The 19,348-nt window shown below is 47.9% G+C and overlaps 1 protein-coding gene across 2 annotated transcripts; it reads left to right on the top strand.

The window, feature by feature from the left end:
* Positions 1 to 293: 293 nt before the first annotated feature.
* On the top strand, positions 294 to 14,282 carry CABP1 (calcium binding protein 1). 2 transcript variants are annotated; one of them, XM_009888587.1, is made up of 7 exons: positions 535 to 579; positions 5,241 to 5,417; positions 9,054 to 9,084; positions 9,771 to 9,914; positions 11,225 to 11,334; positions 11,744 to 11,891; positions 13,694 to 14,282. In XM_009888587.1, exons 1-7 carry the CDS (start codon positions 535 to 537, stop codon positions 13,717 to 13,719), a joined length of 681 nt encoding a protein of 226 aa, XP_009886889.1. In that variant the 3' UTR covers positions 13,720 to 14,282. The 2 variants fall into 2 exon arrangements, with proteins under 2 accessions (XP_009886890.1, XP_009886889.1); XM_009888588.1 differs by lacking the exon at positions 5,241 to 5,417 and having other exon boundaries at positions 294 to 579.
* The last annotated feature ends 5,066 nt before the right edge of the window (positions 14,283 to 19,348 follow it).

Below are 19,348 nucleotides of genomic sequence, written 5' to 3'. Positions count from 1 at the left end.
CGAGAGGAGTCAGAAGGGGGGTGGGTTAGGGATGCGATGTTCAGAGGCTGTGTGGACCCAAACTAGCTGGATTCACTGAACTCATCACTGAAATCACTTCTTGTGGTGCCTCTCTGTTTTAATTCTCCTTGAATCAGCCCTCTCCCATGAGTGAAACAATCTTGCCTGCAGATTGAGGGGGGTGGGAGGGATTTGAACATTAATCTGATGTAGATTATACATCCGCCTCCCTCTCTCCCCCCTTCTCACTCTCTCTCTCTCTCCCTCTCTCTCCCTCTCTTTCTGTCTGTTTCTCTCCCCTCCCTCTCCTTCCTGCTTCATCTCTTCAAGAAAGTGAACATAAAGTAAAAACACGGAGAGAGAGAGGCAGAGAGAGAAAAAGCTCCCTGAAGAGGGAAGCCCCAGCAGCCAGTAGCTGTTTGGATTTGCCTGGCGCTGCCTTTCTTGCTTTGCTCCCAAGGAATACCTTTAATGGGATCAATTGCTTCAGTTCCTTTATAACCAAGTCCACCGGAAAGGCAGACTCAGCATATTATGGGCAACTGTGTGAAGTCTCCACTGAGAAACCTCTCAAAAAAGGTATGTTCCTTGAATCAAAGTGCATTGTGCATTTCCACCCCTGCTTCTTGGGATGGGTGACGTCGTGGGCATATGGGAATGGGAGGTGGGAGAAACACAGAGGTGTGTATAAAGGGTTCAGCTCTCTTCACCAGACTTTTTTTGTAAGAGCTGCTTGTCCAAGTGCAGCCGTTAGAGCCTGGGATGCTGAGAGCCATAACGTGCGTAAATAAATGTGTGCGTATGCATGCACGTGAGTGGGCTTGTGTCCTGCTCCGTGTATTTGTGTATAGGTGTCCTCTGGGTACGTGCAAGCTTGCGGCTTGTGCTTGTCGATGTGCACAGTATGCTGGCACATGTCTTCTGTACAGGCATCTTAATGTATGTGTATATGTGTGAGTTTGTGTGTGTGTGCATGTGCTTCAGTTGAGAGGTATCTGCATGAGTCTAGTTATGTATGTCATTTCTGTAGGGACATATATTCATGTACGTGTGAATGGGCATGTGTCTGTACATATTCCTATTAGTGTGTAAGGATATGCACACCTAATGAGCCTATCTGAAGTATGTGTGTGTCCGTAGCTCCTTATGTCTCTACGTACGCATCCTGAGGTGCATGAGCAGACGTGCAATGTTTGTTGTGAGTGTATAGAGGGGGAATTTGTGTGCATCACACACGTATCCCTGCTTGTGTGGTGCTGTGTGTGCTAGTGGATGTCCTTGTAGAAGTCTGTATGTGGACATGTGTGTATTTTTATGTATATCCATCCTTGCGTATGCACACATCTAGTTTTGTTGTTATGTGTTTGGGTACAGAAGCATGTTTTTCTTGGTTATCTGTTTGTCCATGCCTCTGTTTGTGACTGGACACACTGGGCCCTGGCTGTGTGTTCATGCATCATGTTGCGTATCAGTATGTCCCGTGTGTCTACATGCTTGGGCCCAGCTGGACTTCATCTGCGAGCCACCATGTGTATCTGTTAGGCTTCAGCCTGCGGTCTGCTCTGTGCTGAGGTTTTGCAGTGATCCCAGGATGAATTAGATTCAGGAACGATTCTGCTATTAGGGTCTAGAGTGAAATGGGAATGACGTGCCCCAGAAATATTTCTTATTTGACTGATGTCAGTGTCTTGCAGCACTGTGTACCTGTCAGCCGCATGGTTCTTACTTAGCATTGCTGCAAATCTAATAACTCAGCAAAAAGCTATGCAGTTTGCTGCTCATAAATGAAAAAGTTATGCTAAGCATCCAAAGTATTGCAATGAGGAGCTATCTGTGTGGAGACCTTGCCGACAGCGAAATGCCACTGCCATCAGGATGCTCCAGACTTTGCCACCCGGGAAAGCTCCTCTGGGAGGGAGCTGCTGGGAGAGGGCCTCCCTAGCAAGGAGTTTCTTCTGGCCAGAGATTTGCCTCTTCTGTGTAGAAACACAGTTTTCTTGTTATCTGGGCTGCTGTAAACAAAGCCAGTAATGGCACAGTGCTGCTGCGGGGGAGCTGGGATACAGGAAGAGGGAATTCATCACCAAGCAGTTAGACAGTGCTGAGACCAGTCCCTAGGTCAGGGTGACCTTCAGGGAGAGGCAGAAGTAGTTGAGGTTTACCCAAATGTTGCACATATGAAAAACCAACTTGGTTGCTTGTAGGTCGCCTCCAACTTACAATAAAAGGCTGCAGCTGTGCTCAACATGATCAAGGCGATTGCAATTAAATTCTGACGTGTGGCCAGGCTGTTTGAATCAAAATGGATTCAAGAACTTATAAGCTCTGTGTCATCAGTCTTTTAAGTAATTTATGCTTTCATTCCTAAAAGCTGCTTCGAATAATGTACTTTGTGCCTAGTTTTAGGTGGCCTGGGATGGCAGGACTAAAGAGAGAAAGTTGCAAAGCTGAATTAGAAAATGTCTTAGACATTGCTCCAGCTAGCTGTGAATTAAGGCCTCGGGCACTCATCCTCACGGGTCCTGGGGCTCTGCTGTTCTTTTTATCACAACACACATGATCATAGAGGCGACTTTGCAGATCAGTCTTAATGTTACACAACTTCACTTGGCTGTTTTATGATCTGGCTTTTTTTTCTCAGATTTTACCTTGGGCAAACTCATTTTGCTGAAATGGTAAAGAGGAGGGACTGTAGACAACGTGTGAGAAAGCTTCTCTTGGGTGACAGACTGATCTCTTGAGTACATGATTTCAACATGAAATTTGGGAGTTACTCCCAGGAACTGGCTGGCTTGGTCTGGGACCGGCTGACATGGGGGTATCTCGCCTGTTTTGGTGGCAATGCTCAGGCTTTGCATCCACAATGTCTGTTGTTGGCAGCTTCGCTTTCCCACTGTCACAGTGTCCTCCCAGTGATCCCAGCAGCCAGCTGGGCTGCCGTTCCCTCTGAGAGGCACTGCAGTCGGGATGAAGGGGCTCCTCCAGGCTTGCCGCTCTGCAAAGTCCCTCTGAGATGCAGGCAGGAAAATTAGGTGAATCCTGTTGTGCTTCTGCTGTGCAGAAAGGAAAAGCTTTGGCATCCAGGTCCCTTCCTTTGCCACCCTTCACCATCACTGCGGCCATCTCTAAATCATCCTGGTCTCTTCCCTCTCCACAATCCGGACTCAGCCAGGAAGGGTAGTGGTTATTTGCTTGGGGAAGGGACAGGGGAAAGCCTGAGCTCCCCAGTCCTGTCCTTGCATTTTTCGTGTCACACATGCTGCTGATTACCCTGTAACAGGCGACTGATGTTGCTTTGGTGTGTACCCATATCACAGCTCCCTTCCCAGCTCTGCCAGGATGTAGGACTTGTGGGGATACTTGCAGGAGAAACCTGGGGAGCTGCTGGCAGAGGGAACATCAAATGCCATAAATCCTGCCTACAGCAGCAGAGCGGGGCAGGGATCTCACTAAGCCATGCACCTTGTCATCCTGGTGCTACGGCAGGTTGTCTGGTCAGGATCCTCAGTGGCTCTTGGCAACTGTTTCATCTAACTGGCAATCTCTACCTGCACAGGAAAATAATGGGATGACCATTCTGTGGTCCTGCTCTGTGGCTTGGTAATAAACTCTGTTGACTGGAAGGGTCAGAAAACAAGGATTAGGGGCTGTGGGCCCTTTGATCTTTCACGTGGCTTCAGTGGAATTAAACACAGAACTGATGAGGGCTCTTTTAAGTGATTCATATTATTTGGTCTATTAAACTGAAAAATGTGCCAAGAAACAAAGCTGATAATTTTGAAAATACATTGCTCTGATATCACGAAGCTGTGCAGTTCAACACAGATGCCTTGACATTTAGCTGAGCTAGTAATACGCCATTTGTGGACGGATGCTCATCTTTCAGGTTTTTAAGGACAAGTGTCCTATGTGTCAGATTTAATCGGAGACAGATTTTTTCCTTGTCCATGACTGCAGCAAAAAATGCTTTTCTGCTTCATCATTTTCTTTCTCCATGGCTTGCTTTTTGAGTTGTTTTTGTTTTGGTGTTTGATATTCACATGACATTATACATGAGCAGATTGATGTAAGACTGTGTACAAAATCGCAAACTACAAACCATGTGTGCAATATAATAGCACATGGCAGACACAGCAAGTAGATACAATAGGCTCGGACAAGTGTGAACGGGGCGTGTGTGTGTATCTGGTCTTCTAGCCTGAAAAAGCACCTCAGGCTTTAAGGAAAGGGTTAATAGAGACAATGACAATTGACAGAGCTTCTCTGATCACCCCTGGGAACACCGGCTGTAAAAGTAGAATCATTCCTGAAGAAGAATCTGATGTATGATTAATGTTTATTCTATAAAACCAAGGGTCCTGTGGGTTGTGCAGGCTTTTTATAGCTGCATGGGAATATCAGGATAAGAGTTTTCTTGCAGAGCCAGGGAAATGCATTTCTATAAAAGGAAAGCAGTGCCTCCTTATAAAATCCAGTGCTGGATTCTGTTCTGGAGCCCTAGCTTAGCAGGACATGTGCACTTAGGAAAATGTGCAAATGCAGACAGACAAAAATGTTGTGCCCGTGCCTGATCTCCACTTTGGGACTGTCAGTGATTACAAGAGGGCAGTGCAGTAACTGCCTGAGACCCTGAGGATGTAACTAATTAGAAGTGGCACAGGGAGTGTGAGCCTGCAGTTGGCAGAGCCACCTGATGCTGTAAACGGCCTTCTAATAATATTATAAAGTGTGTGATGCTGTGTTGCTGAAATGCAACACAGAGCATAACGCAGGGTCTTTGTGCAGGCTTTGCCTGGTCTCCAGGGGATGCCCTGGCCACGTGGCTCTGCCAGCAGCTTCGCCCTGGGCACAGGCTGGCACATGTACTATTAGGTTGGGGGTGCTCATCCTTTGCAGATCATTGAAGGGATTGTTAACTGCGGGGCTGATAGTGGGAGCGTGGCCCTTTGGGCTGTGTCTGGGTAGATGTGAGCAGTGCTGAGAGTTTGATGTCATTTCAAAGTGAAATTCTCCTGGTTGGTTGTACTTTTATCAGCTTTTGAAAGTGAACTCCTGGACTTACTGCTTCTGTACAAATCCTAATAGACTGGTGGGGGGGACGCAGTGTAGAGCAGATGAAGGAAATTTAGCAATAATGTCTCTGCGAGGCGGTTCAGTAAAACTTCATAGGAATGGCTGGGCAAGACAGGGAGGTAACATCCTCTGTTGTGTTGTTTGCTTGCTGCTGGTTGGCTGGGAAGATCCGCCATGAGGAGAAGACGTGCTATAAGGCTGTCCAGACGAGCGAAGAGGGGCCGTCGTCTTGCGAGTACCAGGGTCCGCTCATGGTGCTGGCCCAGAACTGCGCCGTCATGCACAACCTGCTGGGGCCAGCATGCATCTTCCTGAGGAAGGGCTTCGCAGAAAACAGGCAGCCTGTACGTAAGTTACACCTAGCCGGGCAAGACATGCACAAAGACATGTGGATGTGAGCCAGGGATGCGGAGCTGCCCGTATGCTGTCTGCGTGGAGCTCTGTAACCCTCAGCCCTGGGTCTCGAGCATCCTGGCTCCAGCTCCATGTGCAAATATGATCACAGGCAAATGTCTAACCTGAAGGATGTGCAGAGATATCCCTGTGCCTAAACACCAAGAAAGGAGGACTCTAAAAATGCAGCTGTGGAAGATAGATGCAAGCCTACACTCAAGTAGGCATAATGGTATAGACTCAGGAGGAGTCCAGTGTTCAGAGGTGTTATTCCAGCAAGACATCCACATCTCATTCCCAGAGGCTCAGATTAGCATTTAAGGCCTAAATAGCCACTTAAATGCAAATCAGGGCATCTGTATTGGGAACAAGCTGTCCCACAGAGATGCCCATATTTGATACTGTTCCTATCAGCTCACAGTAGGCACACTATTACCAGCAGAAATAAGCATGCATCTGCCTCCTCACAGATACCCAAATGCAATCTCTTGTACACTATCATACACAGCCTGACACTGCAGCAGTCCCAGCCAAATAAACCAAGGAACATCAGTCTGTCCTCATATTTGCAAATAATGCCAGACTACCAAATGCTGTTAGCCATACGCACACAAATAAATAGCAAAAACACATCCATCAGTCACACCTATTTGTAACTATGTGTTCATATGCATCTAATGTATGCATTTATATACAAAACAATATATATTTGTATATAAATATATATACAAATTGTAAATTCAAATGTATACACCTGGATGTGTTAAATATACATTAATGTGCACCCAGTATTGTATCTTTACAAGAAGTAAAACATATTTTTGCACATGAACATTCGATTCCTGCAATAACATGAATTTAAAGACATACACAAACATACGATTGACACACTTTTTATGGATACGTATGAGTGAATATGTGCATTGTCTGTCAGATATTCACCCAGTGCGTTCCATATGCTTCCACTGAAACAAAGCTCACCCCAGTTACATGGGAGTCAGAGCTTTCTTGCCTCTGTAAAAAATCTCTGTCTTACTCATGGTTTGATATGGTTATCTACAACTGTAGGGTACACCTAGATGTTTATTTCTCAAACCTCTTCTTCAACCGGCAAACCAAAAGAGAGCCATTATTTGTCATTATTGATCAAAGGGCTTTTGTTCTTCCTAACCTTCAGCTACTAAGTGATCACATATTTCTTGTGCCAGTTCACTAAAACACAAAACATAATTTTCTCAGACAAGCACACTTGCTGGCATGCAGAGAGATACCTGTCATAGGGGATAGGTCTAGCTCCCTAGTGGAAGGCTCACAGCTGGACAGGTATCCATCCTGTTTAGGCCCTGGAAATTCACAGTACCCGAAGAAGTCTACAAAATAGGATTAGTGATGTCTCTAACTACCCTGATGTAGAATAAGTGCATCTGATAAACAGCTTTACTTTTACTGACTCTCTAGACCAACAGGATTTATTATGCATAGAACAGAAATAAATGAGGGTAAGACCATTACGTATAATGGACTCTCTGAGGGTCACCTCTGGTCATTTCTAGGATCCAAACTCTCTGAGCAGTTTTATTCTTCTTTCCGTATGTTCTCCAAAAGCTTTAGAGTGATTCAGCCCATTTCTTCCCAAGCAATTTTCCTCCTTTATCATTTTAGGGATCTTCTTTCAAATTTAAAACAGAAAACCTCTTCATGACGTTAGTTATCACTTGAGTCAGATTTTTGGAGGGACACAAACCCTCCCCCTCCTTTTGCATTCGCAGTCTGCGGCTCTCTGATGGTAGAATCTGCATATGCAAAGATACGCTCAGAGGCCTGCAAACGCAAATGCCTCGATGTGCAAACTTAGAGCCCGTGCTGAAGCCCCCATTTCTGACATGTGTCAGTCATGTCGGTTGCCACGTGGTGTTCAGTGAGTGAGGTGGATGGTCTTGTGACGACTGCACTGGAGGATGGCCTAGGTCCTACCCCAGCCACTCTCGCAAGACAGCGGATACCGTGGGTGAGCCACGGCACCCTTTGCATCGTGGCGGTGATAATCAAACCTCTGCACCTGCTGCTGTGCTGAGCTGGCTGTTGGCACACAGCAGTATCTCCGGGCATTAATGTTTGTGAACTCTGGGCTGAGGTGCACAAGGTGTTGGTACTGATCAAGGGTGGTTTCCATCTGCTGTTTTATCTAAGGGAGGAGGGCAATAATGCCTCCTGCATCCGGTCTAAGGAGTTTGAATTGTTTTATTACTTGCTGTTGATGAAAGCGGAACAAATGGGATGACATGTTTGAAAATACCAGGTCTGTGAAGGATGAAACGGCAGAGCCAGTGCTCTCTGACAGTTCCATCCAGCACAGAGATGCCTCTGGGAAGGTTATGAGTGGCAAGCTGGTCATTTCTCTGGCACAGCCCACTTTTGCACAGACGTAAACCAGTGTGTGTCCTAGTTTGCTATGCACTCTGAGCAGCCACCATTAGTTTCCAGAGGAGCCTGTGGTTAAATAGCAAAGGATCATCCTTCTCAAACTGATCAAGGGCACCGTCTGCAGGGATGTGTGGTGAGGCTGGAGGACACCTGGAAGGCAAGGACAAAATCCCCACGGTTGAGGGGAAAAGCAAAGAGTGAGACGACAAAAGAGATGGCGATTCTGTGTTTCCAAATTCTCAGATGTTTTGGATTTGCCTGGGAGCCATGAGAGGAATTAGAAAGGGCATTTAAACCAGAAAGCAGTGCATTTCCATGCTCATCTCTTCTTCGTGGTGCAGTGTTGGAATTTTCCTATACTCTTTTATATCCTCTCCCTTCTTCCAAGAAATTCACATTGGATGTTTGAAGTTGCAGTGTTTCCTGAACATGGTGAATCCTTGTCCTGTTTTGTTGGTAGATGACCTTGATGACGTATATGTTGTGTGTCTGCCTTCATGCCTGGTTTCATAATGCTTGTATATGGAGTTGAGGCTGGGGGAAAGGGGGAAGTTCCTACCTTTTTGTGGGGACTGACTATAGGAGATCGCACTGGGATGTTGGCTGTAAGAGAGCTCATGGCTGTCCCTGTCCTGCCAGAAGGAGAGGGATCAAGCAGCAATCCAAACACATGATGGTATAGATCTGCTGGTTACAGGGACTGCTTCCAGCTGTTTTGATCTGGCTCTTTTAGCGGAAGCTGCAGTGGGAAATACGATCAGAGTTCTAGGAGAGATCGTAACTGCTGCAGGACCAGTTCTGCTCCAGGACGGTGCTGGGGAATGATGTAGGAGCTTCATGAAGCTCATAGTGCCATCAGGCGGGGAGGCAACACATACAGCTGTGCTGGCCCAGATCTCTTCTATTTTGGGGGAGCACCTGTCATCCCCCTGTCCAGCAGACGAGATGGAAAGGAGCTTCCACAGGGAACCATATAGGCTAACATGCCTCCCGTTGGGGAGGATAGCTGGGAAGCCTTGCTAGATAGATGGTATTAAACATGTCATCACCTTCTTGTTTCTTCTCTCGCTTTCTGGCTTGTCCCAGAACTGTTTGCACCAACAAGTGCTATTCTGAAACTATGTTTGTGGCAAGCTTGAACATAGTATGTTCTCTTTTTGCAGGATAGAGAACTGCGTCCGGAAGAAATTGAAGGTAAAATTTGTCGCTCCTTCTGTGTCACCTTTCTCCCTGCTCAGTGAAAACCTACTGGCTGGCCCTTCCAGGTTGGCCCCCATGGGGTAAAATAATTTGGGGCAGATCAGTGGAGATGATTACTGGAATAATTCCTGGCAACCCCAGCAAAAAGAAATAATATGTAAAACTGCAAGAGTGCTGACTGTGAAGGAATTTGCATCTATTCCAGCTTCTTCAAGGTGGGAGAATAAATAAAGTAATGGGATATTAGCTGTCAGGGAACTGCTGTCCACCCCAGCTCCCACAGGAAGTGTTGTGGAGCATGATACAATAGTATGGCTCCAGGGAAGCTGTTTTATCTGCTAATCCCTACAATGAGCACTCTATAATATAACACAGGGGTAAAAGTTGGGAAAACATACTACTTCCAGTTTCTTTAGCGAGTGCAGTTTAGGAATGATCAGTTCATGGCACTTGTAGTCCAAGCAAGCATTCCTGTAAGGAATGGGTCAGCAATGGTGCTGATAGAACAGCTTAACATTGCTCCAGTCGTTGCCCCTTTGCAGGGAGATCTGCTGGGAAAATACAGAGTATCTTGGGGACTCTGGCCTCATAAAATGCTGTGGATTCTGGGGAGATTTCTTCAAAAAGGTATTTGAAGCTGTCACTGACAATATTGTTCTTTTTTTAATCCAATCCCACAGAATTAAGAGAAGCCTTTAAGGAGTTTGATAAAGACAAGGATGGGTTTATTAACTGCAGGGACCTGGGGAACTGCATGCGAACCATGGGCTACATGCCTACTGAGATGGAGCTAATAGAGCTCTCCCAGCAGATCAACATGAACCGTGAGTAATGTCCACCTAGCTGTACCTCTCTGTTGTAGCTGTGCCCTGCATCATTGCCTCCGTCTCTCTCAGTCGCCTGCTGTTTCTTTTCCTTTGGATTTTTTCCCCCTCTTTTTTTGGTTCTCATTTTCGCTCCCTATCATCTGTCCTGTTTGTTTGTGGTCCCTAGCAGTCAATGCCTTTATTTCTTGCCTATCAAAGGGGCTGCGTGGACGGTGCTGTATGGGAACAGTGTGTTGAAGGGCTGTCCTTCGTGCTTATCCTGTCAGGTATAAAACTGCCCTTGATGTGGGCAGTTAGACATCGGTGCACAGGTTGTGGGTGTTGTCATATTGAAGCTGTTGTCAGATGGTGTCAGACTGAAGAAAGAGCTTGGGAAGATGGAGATGCTTTGGTCAGAATTGGTGACGGATGGGCTGTTCGCTCTGCGGTTGGTATTCATGGATCTGCTGTGTGCCTGGGGATGGGCTGCGAGCGAGCTGTGCTGGCAGTGTCAGATGGGGGCATCTGCTGGAGTCATGGAAAAATGTGACAAACGTGTCCGATTCGCTGTAACTGTGTTTATGCCCCTTGTCTTTCACCATCATTTTTTGTCACGTCTTACCTGTGGCAGTGCAGGGTAGCCTCAGCCAAGTGGAAAAAAGGTTATTTGGTACATGTTGTTTCTGACACGTGTTGATGTAAAAAGGACAGGTTACTTGGTCAAGGGAAGGAAAAGAGTTGTGACATATACAACCAGTCACACACAAAAGCAGTTGATGGTCCTGGCACACAAGTGCTTAGGAATTTCAGAGTGTTACTGCCAGCTGATAGGGGAAAAAGAACTAATAGAAAAAAAAAAAAGAAAAGAACTAATATGGTGAATAAACAGTTGGACATACATTAGCCACTGCTAATGGAGCAAGACTCCACCACTGCTGCAGGGCAGTGCCCAGGCCATGCAGAAACATCATGCTGTGCCCTTGCCATACTCTTTGGCAAAGGCGCAGCAGAGCGTTGCTATAAGCAGGAGAATGATCAAGCCTCTAATATGTAGTATGTGATGCCATAAGGATGTGACAGTAAATGGCAGCCTAGGATGGAGTAGCTTGGACTCATTCTGCCTAGCCCACAGTCCAGAAAATACAAAGACAGTGTAAAACTGCCTCTGCTTTTCCTCCCACTGTCTTGCACCTTCTGCGCTTTGCTTCCTGGAGAACCAAGCCCTCTCTGGGACACACAGAAGTGTGTGTGTCTGGGGCTCACAAAGTGAGTGTTGGGCTTGGCTAACGTATGGAGTTCTTACACATGATCTTTCATCTTGTCCTAAGTGGGTGGCCATGTGGATTTTGAAGATTTCGTTGAGCTGATGGGACCAAAGCTGCTAGCAGAAACCGCAGACATGATTGGTGTAAAAGAGCTCCGTGATGCCTTCAGAGAGGTGAGTGCTCCCTACCGCGTGCCCCCCAGAGAGGTGAGCAACAGGAGACAGGAAAGACAGAAGACCCAATGGGGAAGAGAAGAGGAGGAGGAGAGAGCAGCACAGTGGAAGACAGAGAAAAAGTCAAGCCAGGCATGAAACAAGGGAGGAGCAGAGAAAGTCACTAATATAAGGGAAGCCTTCAGGCAAGGAAAAGGAAAGCTGATGCAGACACAGCTGTTACGAGGGGTTTCTGAGGAGAAAAGACAGACTGGTTTCAAAATGCACCCAAAGGAGGAAAAGGAGGGACACAAAAGGAATGCAGGAAAAATAGGGCACTCAGGAGCAGAACAATACAAAATCCGAACCAGAGCAAGATCTGTTTCCATTAACTGCATTTCTCCTGCTGGTATTTTTCATGTACTTGCAGTTTGACACCAATGGTGATGGGGAGATCAGCACCAGTGAGCTGCGAGAAGCTATGAAGAAGCTTCTAGGGCAGCAGGTAGGCCATCGGGATATTGAAGAGATCATCCGGGACGTGGATCTGAATGGAGATGGGCGTGTTGATTTTGAAGGTGAGAAGGGATGAGTGCTCCCTGCCCATCTGCTCTGGTATGAGTCAGAATTTCAGCTCAGAGGTGGAAGTGGAAGGAAAGATTTGCATGCTCAGGGCCCAGGTATCTGAAGTATGGAGAAAAAAGCAAACAAGACTTTTTTTTTTTTCCTAGTCAGCTGACGAAAATGGAGAATATTGGCCCACACAGGAAATTCCTCAGCTGAAGTGTTCATTTGTGTATCATATCTTGCTGCATCTCAGTTTAAGTTGGGTCTCTCTCCATAATTCTAGCATAGTAAGAGATATGCCCTGTCACAAAGGAGCAGATACTGGTGCACACATGCTATGCCAGCCTTTTTTTTTTATGGGGCATTTTCCTTTCTATTAAATCTGTTGCAAGAGCTGTGAGGAGCCTGGATTGGTTTGGAGAATGCATTGCATCTTCCATTTCCTCTGGCTCACCTTGTTATCTGGGTTTATAGAGAATTTGTTTCTGTGCCTTTATGCCAGAAGATGGTCACGTGCCAGATGTGCTCACTAGGACTGCAGATACCTGATCTAGAGGTGTCATGTCAAATCCCAGAGATAACTCATTTCTTCTCCCACTTTTCATGCCAGAAGGACTTGGACAAATAAGAGTGGTTGGGCTACTATGCTAGCCATTAGCCATGGCAGGAGCAATATTAATAGAGCTCATGGTTTCTGGCAAGGGAAGCAATTGATATCAGACAGCTAAGCAGATATAAGAGCTGGAAGGTGTGAGAGCATGGCAGGCTGCTTGTTTTCCAAGTGCAAATCCAGACGTCCCTTTGCAGTAAGGGTGAAGCACAGGGGCTACAGAATTACAATAAAACTGATGTCATTTTTTTGGCTCAGAGGCATTCCTGGGTCTCCTACATGACAAGTAGTCTCAGTCCTCAGGATTACTTAAGCTTTTGAGGGCTCTGAAAATGCTAAAAAAGTAGAAGTGTCTCCCTAAAAAGTATCTGGTAGCTGCAGTTGTTCTAATGCACTGGCTGATTACATGACAGTAGCTCTTCTTGTTTCCCACAACTAAATTATGTTAGACAGCTAAAATACATGAAACTCTATCCCAGTATCATTTTCTCTGTGAGTTACTGCTTTAGTTGTCAAAGGACAGCTCCATCAATGGAACAGGAGAAGTCAAGGGGGTAATTTCCACTGCCCTCCTCTTTGCAGAGTTATTAGTTCCACAGCAATCCAAGTGCAGAATGAAAACACATTTATATTTGATGGCATTTACGCTCAATTTGAACAATTGTAATTGACTTCACAAGCTGCAGGGTGGTGAAGAAATAGATCCAGAGTATCCTTACAGTTAACCTGTATCTTTAAAAACAAGAAGTCCATCAAAGTAAACTTTTCTCTACAAAAATGCCGGTACTTACCAAAATACTAGTGCTTTCCCACACTGGTGTCTCTGTGAAGTGGCAAGCTTACTAAGAAATCATACTGTGTTCCCGAGACTATAAATCCAGATTCCCTGAAGTTACAGTGAAGGGAGACAATACTAGTGTCTCACAAGGAGTTGCTTGTGCAAACAAGACTGTACACTAGCTGGAAAGGAGTCCGAGGCAATGAATTGACCTGCTGGTGGGATCAAAGCACCATATCTAATGCAAGAATTAAAGCCCATTTTGTGTGAGCTCTCCAGGGCCAGTCATGGAGCAGCACAGACCTGCTGGCAGTGTGTGGACTCTCAGTTTCACCCTGGCTGCATGCTGTCCCCAGGGAATGAGAGCTGGCTCGGGCACCACAGATGCCTTCTGCTTCAGGGCTGTCTTTTCTTGTTGGTTGCAGAGTTTGTTCGCATGATGTCCCGTTGAAGATAAATCTCAGCTAAAGAAGAATCAGCACCTTAGAGAGGGCAGAAGAGGACCTAGGTGGAGCATCTAGCCCCGATGTTCCCACATGAAGGTTTATCGGCTGGCTGCAATTAGGACATTGCAAGATGACCTGCTGCTCCTCCCTCATGGTGGTCCCCATGCCCCTCCACCCTTTCACACTGTGAAAGACTTGCAACTTCCTACAACTGGAACCATTCCTTGGAGTTGATTACAGGAAACTGCAGAGCCAAGACTTACCATGATGCTTTCATGGGATATTTGCAACTTTAGACTCCTCCTCCCCAGCTTTATTCTCCCACCAGCTGCTGCAAAGCAAGAGCAGGAGAAATCCTCTTGGCTCGGTGGATGAGAGCAAAGCCATTGGGACTGGTGGCAGCCTCAGGGCGTGCTCTGCACTTCTTGATTTCCCTTGGTGAACTGTGTCTGTGTTTGCTGTCTCTGTGTGTGTGTCTGTCTGTGTGGAGTTATTTATGCTTCCCTGGCACATATTTGCATCTCCTGTGGTTATGTTTACCAAGAGTAAATTCAAATACATGTCTTGCGGGGGGAAAGCGATAAATATGCACGCTGAAACGATGTGGAGCCTGGATGTCCCTGTGAGAGGTGGTGGCTGGGCTGGAGGAGAAGGGCTGTGGCAGATGCATACTGTGGCATCTGCACTGGGTTCCAGAGGCAAGTCCTTGCTGCAGGAAGGGGAGTCACTGCCATCCACAGCCTGTGGCAGGGCTCTGCCCTCCCTCCTGCTGGTCTCATCGTGATGGGGCCTGGAGGTGCTCTCGGTGAGGGCAGTGTGGAGGGTCCCCACCTCTGCATCCCCCTGGCTTGCAAGGGGGCAGGTGAGAGCCCCTGTGGCGGCATCGCAAGGAGCAATGGGAGAAATGGCACAGAGGGGAGCTAGGTGGGAGGGCAATAGGCAACAATGGTAATGCCCTCCGTTTTTGGACTATTTCAAACACAACTGTGAGCGTATGCACAGTGGGGGCTGTGCTGCGGGAGCTGAGCTGTAACACTTTTGGTGCCGGGGATTGGCCAGGAGCCTCCTTGTGTGGCAGTGCCCTGCTCTCCAGCTTGTTCATGCTCAAAAATGCTGCACATGTCTGCAGCAGTGATGACAGCAGCCTCCAGGCCCTACCAGATGCTTCCAGACACATCAGACGCTCATCCTCCTTCCCCTTTCCGCAAGATTTTCCCAACCTTCCACTCCCCCTATTCTGCCAGACCTACAGTTGTCCCCTTTCTCTATGCAGAGGCTGAGTCACAAGTTGCCAGTACTAATTTTTGCTTGGCTTCAAAGGGCATCATTATTGCTGCATGTTTCTCAGTGTGACTGGGAGCTGTTTTTCACTCACTTGCCCCCTTACTTCAACTGGGAGGTTAGGAACCAATATTCTTCTGCTTCTTCCATCTCAAATCTTTCACTTCCCAGGTTCCCTTTCAAATTCTTAGGGTCTGCAAATCTGTGTCCCGAAGGAGGATTTTCTCCTCTGCTTTCCTGTTGCTGTGCCAACCAGCATAGCTGCAGCGATGGCTGATATCCCAGCAATGGGATGTTTCTTCTTATATTTGTGTGTGTGTGTGCTTGTGTTTGCACAGACATGTGCACTGGGAAAGGTTTGTGTGTGTGCGCATAAAAGCAGGGAGTGCAGATAGGTACCTGGGAGTGCAGCAGCAGCAGAGTTTGTTTGCAAGTGGGTGTATGCAAACTATGCGTGTGTATCTATGGAGCTGGTCCAGTCTTAGAAATGTGGGTGTGAGCCAAGAAATTGGAAAGTGGGTATTTGCAGATCTCCATATTTACTGGTACAGCAGCTGAGCTATATTGTGCTTGGGAGATGAGGGTGATAAACTGGACAGAGTCCAGAGTCCTGGTTAAGTTATATGTGTACTTAGGATAGTACTGGGGAGGGTGAGACCTGTGCAGGCTTGTGTCTTCCACAGGGAATGTTGGTACACAAACGTGCTTCACTTACAGTGGAGCCCGTTGAAGAAGCAGCGTGTGTGTGTACGCAGAGCAAGAGGACAGCTGCGCTGCTTGCCTGTATGCAGCAGAGTGGCTGTGCCTGCCCACGGGGACTGGTGACGACTCAGGGCACACGCCTTGTGCAGTAGCCAGCACGCACAAACCTGACGGACAGGCAGTGGCAACAGGCACAGTGGCTGCTTCTGCCTGCTTGTTCCTGGGTCCTGCACCGAGCAGTCGCATCCTTTGCCTGCAACAGCAGATGGCAGGACACGGTCTTAATTTGTTTAAAATTGTAAACCCATTTCTAGAGGCTGCACTGATCTACAGTGCAGCATCATGGTGGCTGGGGATGTTCTCTGCGAACTACTGCTATTTTCACTTAGGCAGATCCCTGTGTTTGTACCACGGCAGAGCTGTGTTTGTCTTCCCAAGAAATGCAGGGACACTGGTGCTAGGGGAAGGGTGGCTGCAGGACACCTTTGTGTCATTGCAGAGGCAGTCCTGGAGCCACAGCTACTTCCGAGGAAAGCTGTGTGTCTACCAAATTATCTGTAGCTCTTTTCTGCCAGGCCTTACCATGATACAGTGAACAGGTCAAACAGGGCAGGTCTCCAAAGCATTTTTTTTTCTTGCGGCAGAAGCTCTTGCTGCAAGCCTGGCTTTACTTGCACAAAAAAAAACCCCAAACAAACAACCAAATAATCCCAGGGAGTTCTACTATTTTCTTGTGCAGACGGGGTCAGAGATTAAAGCTCCAATCTAAATAATCTAATTCCAGAGATAATCCTTTTGCTCTCATCTCCAATCCGGTACCAGGGAGGCTTGCAAATAGCTCCACATGGCAGAGCAGAGCTGGTCCCCTCTGGGCACTCAGCCCCATAGCCCCGTGCGGTTCAGGAGCTGGCCCAGGAATTGGGGCTGGCTCACATTGGCTTCCTAGATGTCTCATAACCTACAAGCCCGGCTTCTGACCCACACATCTCCATTGCTCTTTTTGGACATCCCGGATCCCGATCCCTTTTTCCTGCAGTAAATGGCTAATACCCAAAACACGTGCCCCATGCCGCTTGTGAATGATCAGAGCTGTAGACCAGGCAGGACTGATTCAAGACTGAGAGTCATTTTGGCACAGCTGCCAGGGGACAGGGAGAGATCAAGGGATTGAGAAGACAACCCTGAGCCTTTCACTTGTAGGTTACTGGTGTAAATCCAGCTTGCATCAAGGAACTGATGGCTCAGTGGATTAGTAATGGGATACAGAGCCTTTGACAAGCTGGCATCAAGTTGTTATGACCATAAGTAACGATTCAGGGGCAGCAGCGTAGGACATTGTGGATGCAGGTCATGGCGGCACATCCGCCATCCTCTGCCAGTGTGAGCCAGGGTGAGTGCTCCTCTTGCACCCAGACAAGCACAGCTACTATCCTCACTCGCTGCTGCTCGGTTAATCCCTTTTGCTTCTTGATGGGCTGCTGATTCTTGGGAAATAATCACCTAGGCTAGTTATTAGAAGATGCTCTGACTGGGGAGGTAGAGGAGGTACTGCAATGCTCAGTGCCTTGCCTTCTGAAGAGGCTGAGTCCTCACATGGAAGGGAAGGAGAGGGGTTTTCCCCTCTGTTCAAGGAAGGGAACTCTTCCTTTTCAAGGAAATTTTTCTCTTTTCAAGGAAGAGTTGCTGATATTTCACTGTGAGATGAGCCCCAGGAGCCCTCGACAGGGACCCTAGGGTCACAAAGGGACCCTAGGGTCACAGCCACAAAAGCCCCTCGTGACACTCCCAAGGCAGGAGATGAGCTGGGTTAGCTCCCAGCTGCCCTTGTATACATCTGGGGCCAAAGAGACACCTTCAGCTGAGGGACCTGTCTGAGTCATACCCAAACATTAGCTAGTAAATCCCTTCATGTCTGAATTCCTCATGAGCACGATCAGGCCAAGCAGTTTGATGCTGGGTTCATAATGAAGCCCCACTCACCGGCTGCACAGCCCCTGTGCCCACCGACGCAGGGCAGCAAAGGTCCCGCTGAGAGCCACAACAGGGTTTCAGGTGGGGTCTGCCCAGCCAGCACTTGGGCCCCCGCTGCCATTCTGTGTGTGTGTGAGGCCTGCAAAAGCCCTGCTGACTGGGGGGCCAACGGGGCCAGCTGCCACAGCCCACCCAGGCCACGCAAGGGGCTATGTGTGGCCCTCAGCAGGACCTTTGCTGCCCTGATGGGTCTCAGGACTGGAAATGTGAGGATTCACACCCGTGGACACTGCTGTTTGCAACCTCAGCCCCAGCTGTCTCCTAAGCCCACTGATGATTCACACTGTCCCTCTTCTCACTTCACTTTCGCAGCTCATGGCAGTAACCTGGTGACACACAAAGCGCTTACGTGCTTTGAAGTTGCGCTCCTGACCTAAGCGCATCACAGTTTAAGCTGAGAAATCTTGAGAGATTAGGGAGGATCGTCTGTAATCAGTACAAATGAGCTCTAATGAGGCCTCCCTCAGCCTCGCCAAATGGACAGCATTGTTCTGGCCATGGCTGCTTGCACTCCTTTGCTAACAGAACTTGGGGGACACCCAACAGGTCACAAACACAGCAGGGATACAGGGGATTAGTCTGGATTTGATCAGCTGCTGCCAGGGCTGGGGTCTGTAACGCTGAGACGATTTGCCAGGAACCAGCGTGGGGTGGCTTTATCTGGAGAGGTGCTAAGCATGTGTGTTTTACACTACTTTTCTGGATGTGGTTTCCTAAGACACCTTGCCGTTTTGGGAACCCCTTCCTGGCAGCAGTGCCATGTCTGCCCTGGCCCAGCTATACCACGAGCCCAGGGGCCAATGTGACAGCAGCAGGGACACACTGTGGGGCCCACTCCAACCTGGGCAGAGCAGGTTAGGGAGCAGGGGGTGGGTGGTTATTCTCCCCTCACCAGAGTGACTTCACTTCTCCAAGGCTGTGTCCTGTTAAGAGGCCTCCGAGGTACCTTACAAAAGCAACAAGCCCATTTAATTCACAATTTGTAGCTCTAAGTCTTTATTTCTAAAGGCAAATGCATTGTGGAAGACCCAAATTAGTAAAATGTCATTGGGACTTAGAAGCAGCTGCTGCTAATGCGGTTAGTGACCAAAGTGCAGATGTGAGGCTTGGCTGGCGTACGAAGCTTTGAGGAATACCAAGATCAGACAGAAGGGCAAACATGGAGGCAAACATTATTTGCTCCCCCACACCATGGAGTGAGTGAGTTTCATCCAATCTCCAGCCCTCACTCCAGCCCTCCCAAGGCCTTGCTAAGGCCCCTCCCCCCCCCAAAAAAAAATTACATCCTCCTGTAAAACACAATACAGAGAGAAAAATCACTGGCAAAGCAGCGGTTAGCTCCCCCACCTTCCTCTTTTATTGGCCGTTTTACTTTTCAAGTGGATTATTGTGGTCCAAAGCAGTTGCATGCCACCCAGCTGTCTCACTCCTCACCGGGCGGGCCGGTAGCTGCCTTTTCCCATATTCCGTGGCAGGAGCGAACCGGGGAACCGGCGTGTTTTGCTGAGGCAGAGAAGCGGTCTTGAGAGCCGCTGTTCAGAGGACAGCAGACACGCAACTACCGAGATGTAACCGCCCCCGACGGCAGCGGAGCTCCCGCTCCCCCAGCTCCGCGCCCAG

This window comes from Charadrius vociferus, unplaced genomic scaffold, assembly GCF_000708025.1.
Source record: "Charadrius vociferus isolate BGI_N301 unplaced genomic scaffold, ASM70802v2 scaffold917, whole genome shotgun sequence".
NCBI lineage: Eukaryota > Metazoa > Chordata > Aves > Charadriiformes > Charadriidae > Charadrius > Charadrius vociferus.
Note: the sequence above shows the minus strand (reverse complement) of the source record. Positions and strands in the feature narration are given on the sequence as shown.

Bases quoted from the DNA above. Each gene is read 5' to 3' on its own strand.
- CABP1 (XM_009888587.1), top strand. From the start codon at position 535: ATGGGCAACTGTGTGAAGTCTCCACTGAGAAACCTCTCAAAAAAG. The intron at 11,335-11,743 runs GTGAGTGCTCCC...ATGTACTTGCAG, and splicing joins TCCGTGATGCCTTCAGAGAG to TTTGACACCAATGGTGATGG. The intron at 11,892-13,693 runs GTGAGAAGGGAT...TGTTGGTTGCAG, and splicing joins TGGGCGTGTTGATTTTGAAG to AGTTTGTTCGCATGATGTCC.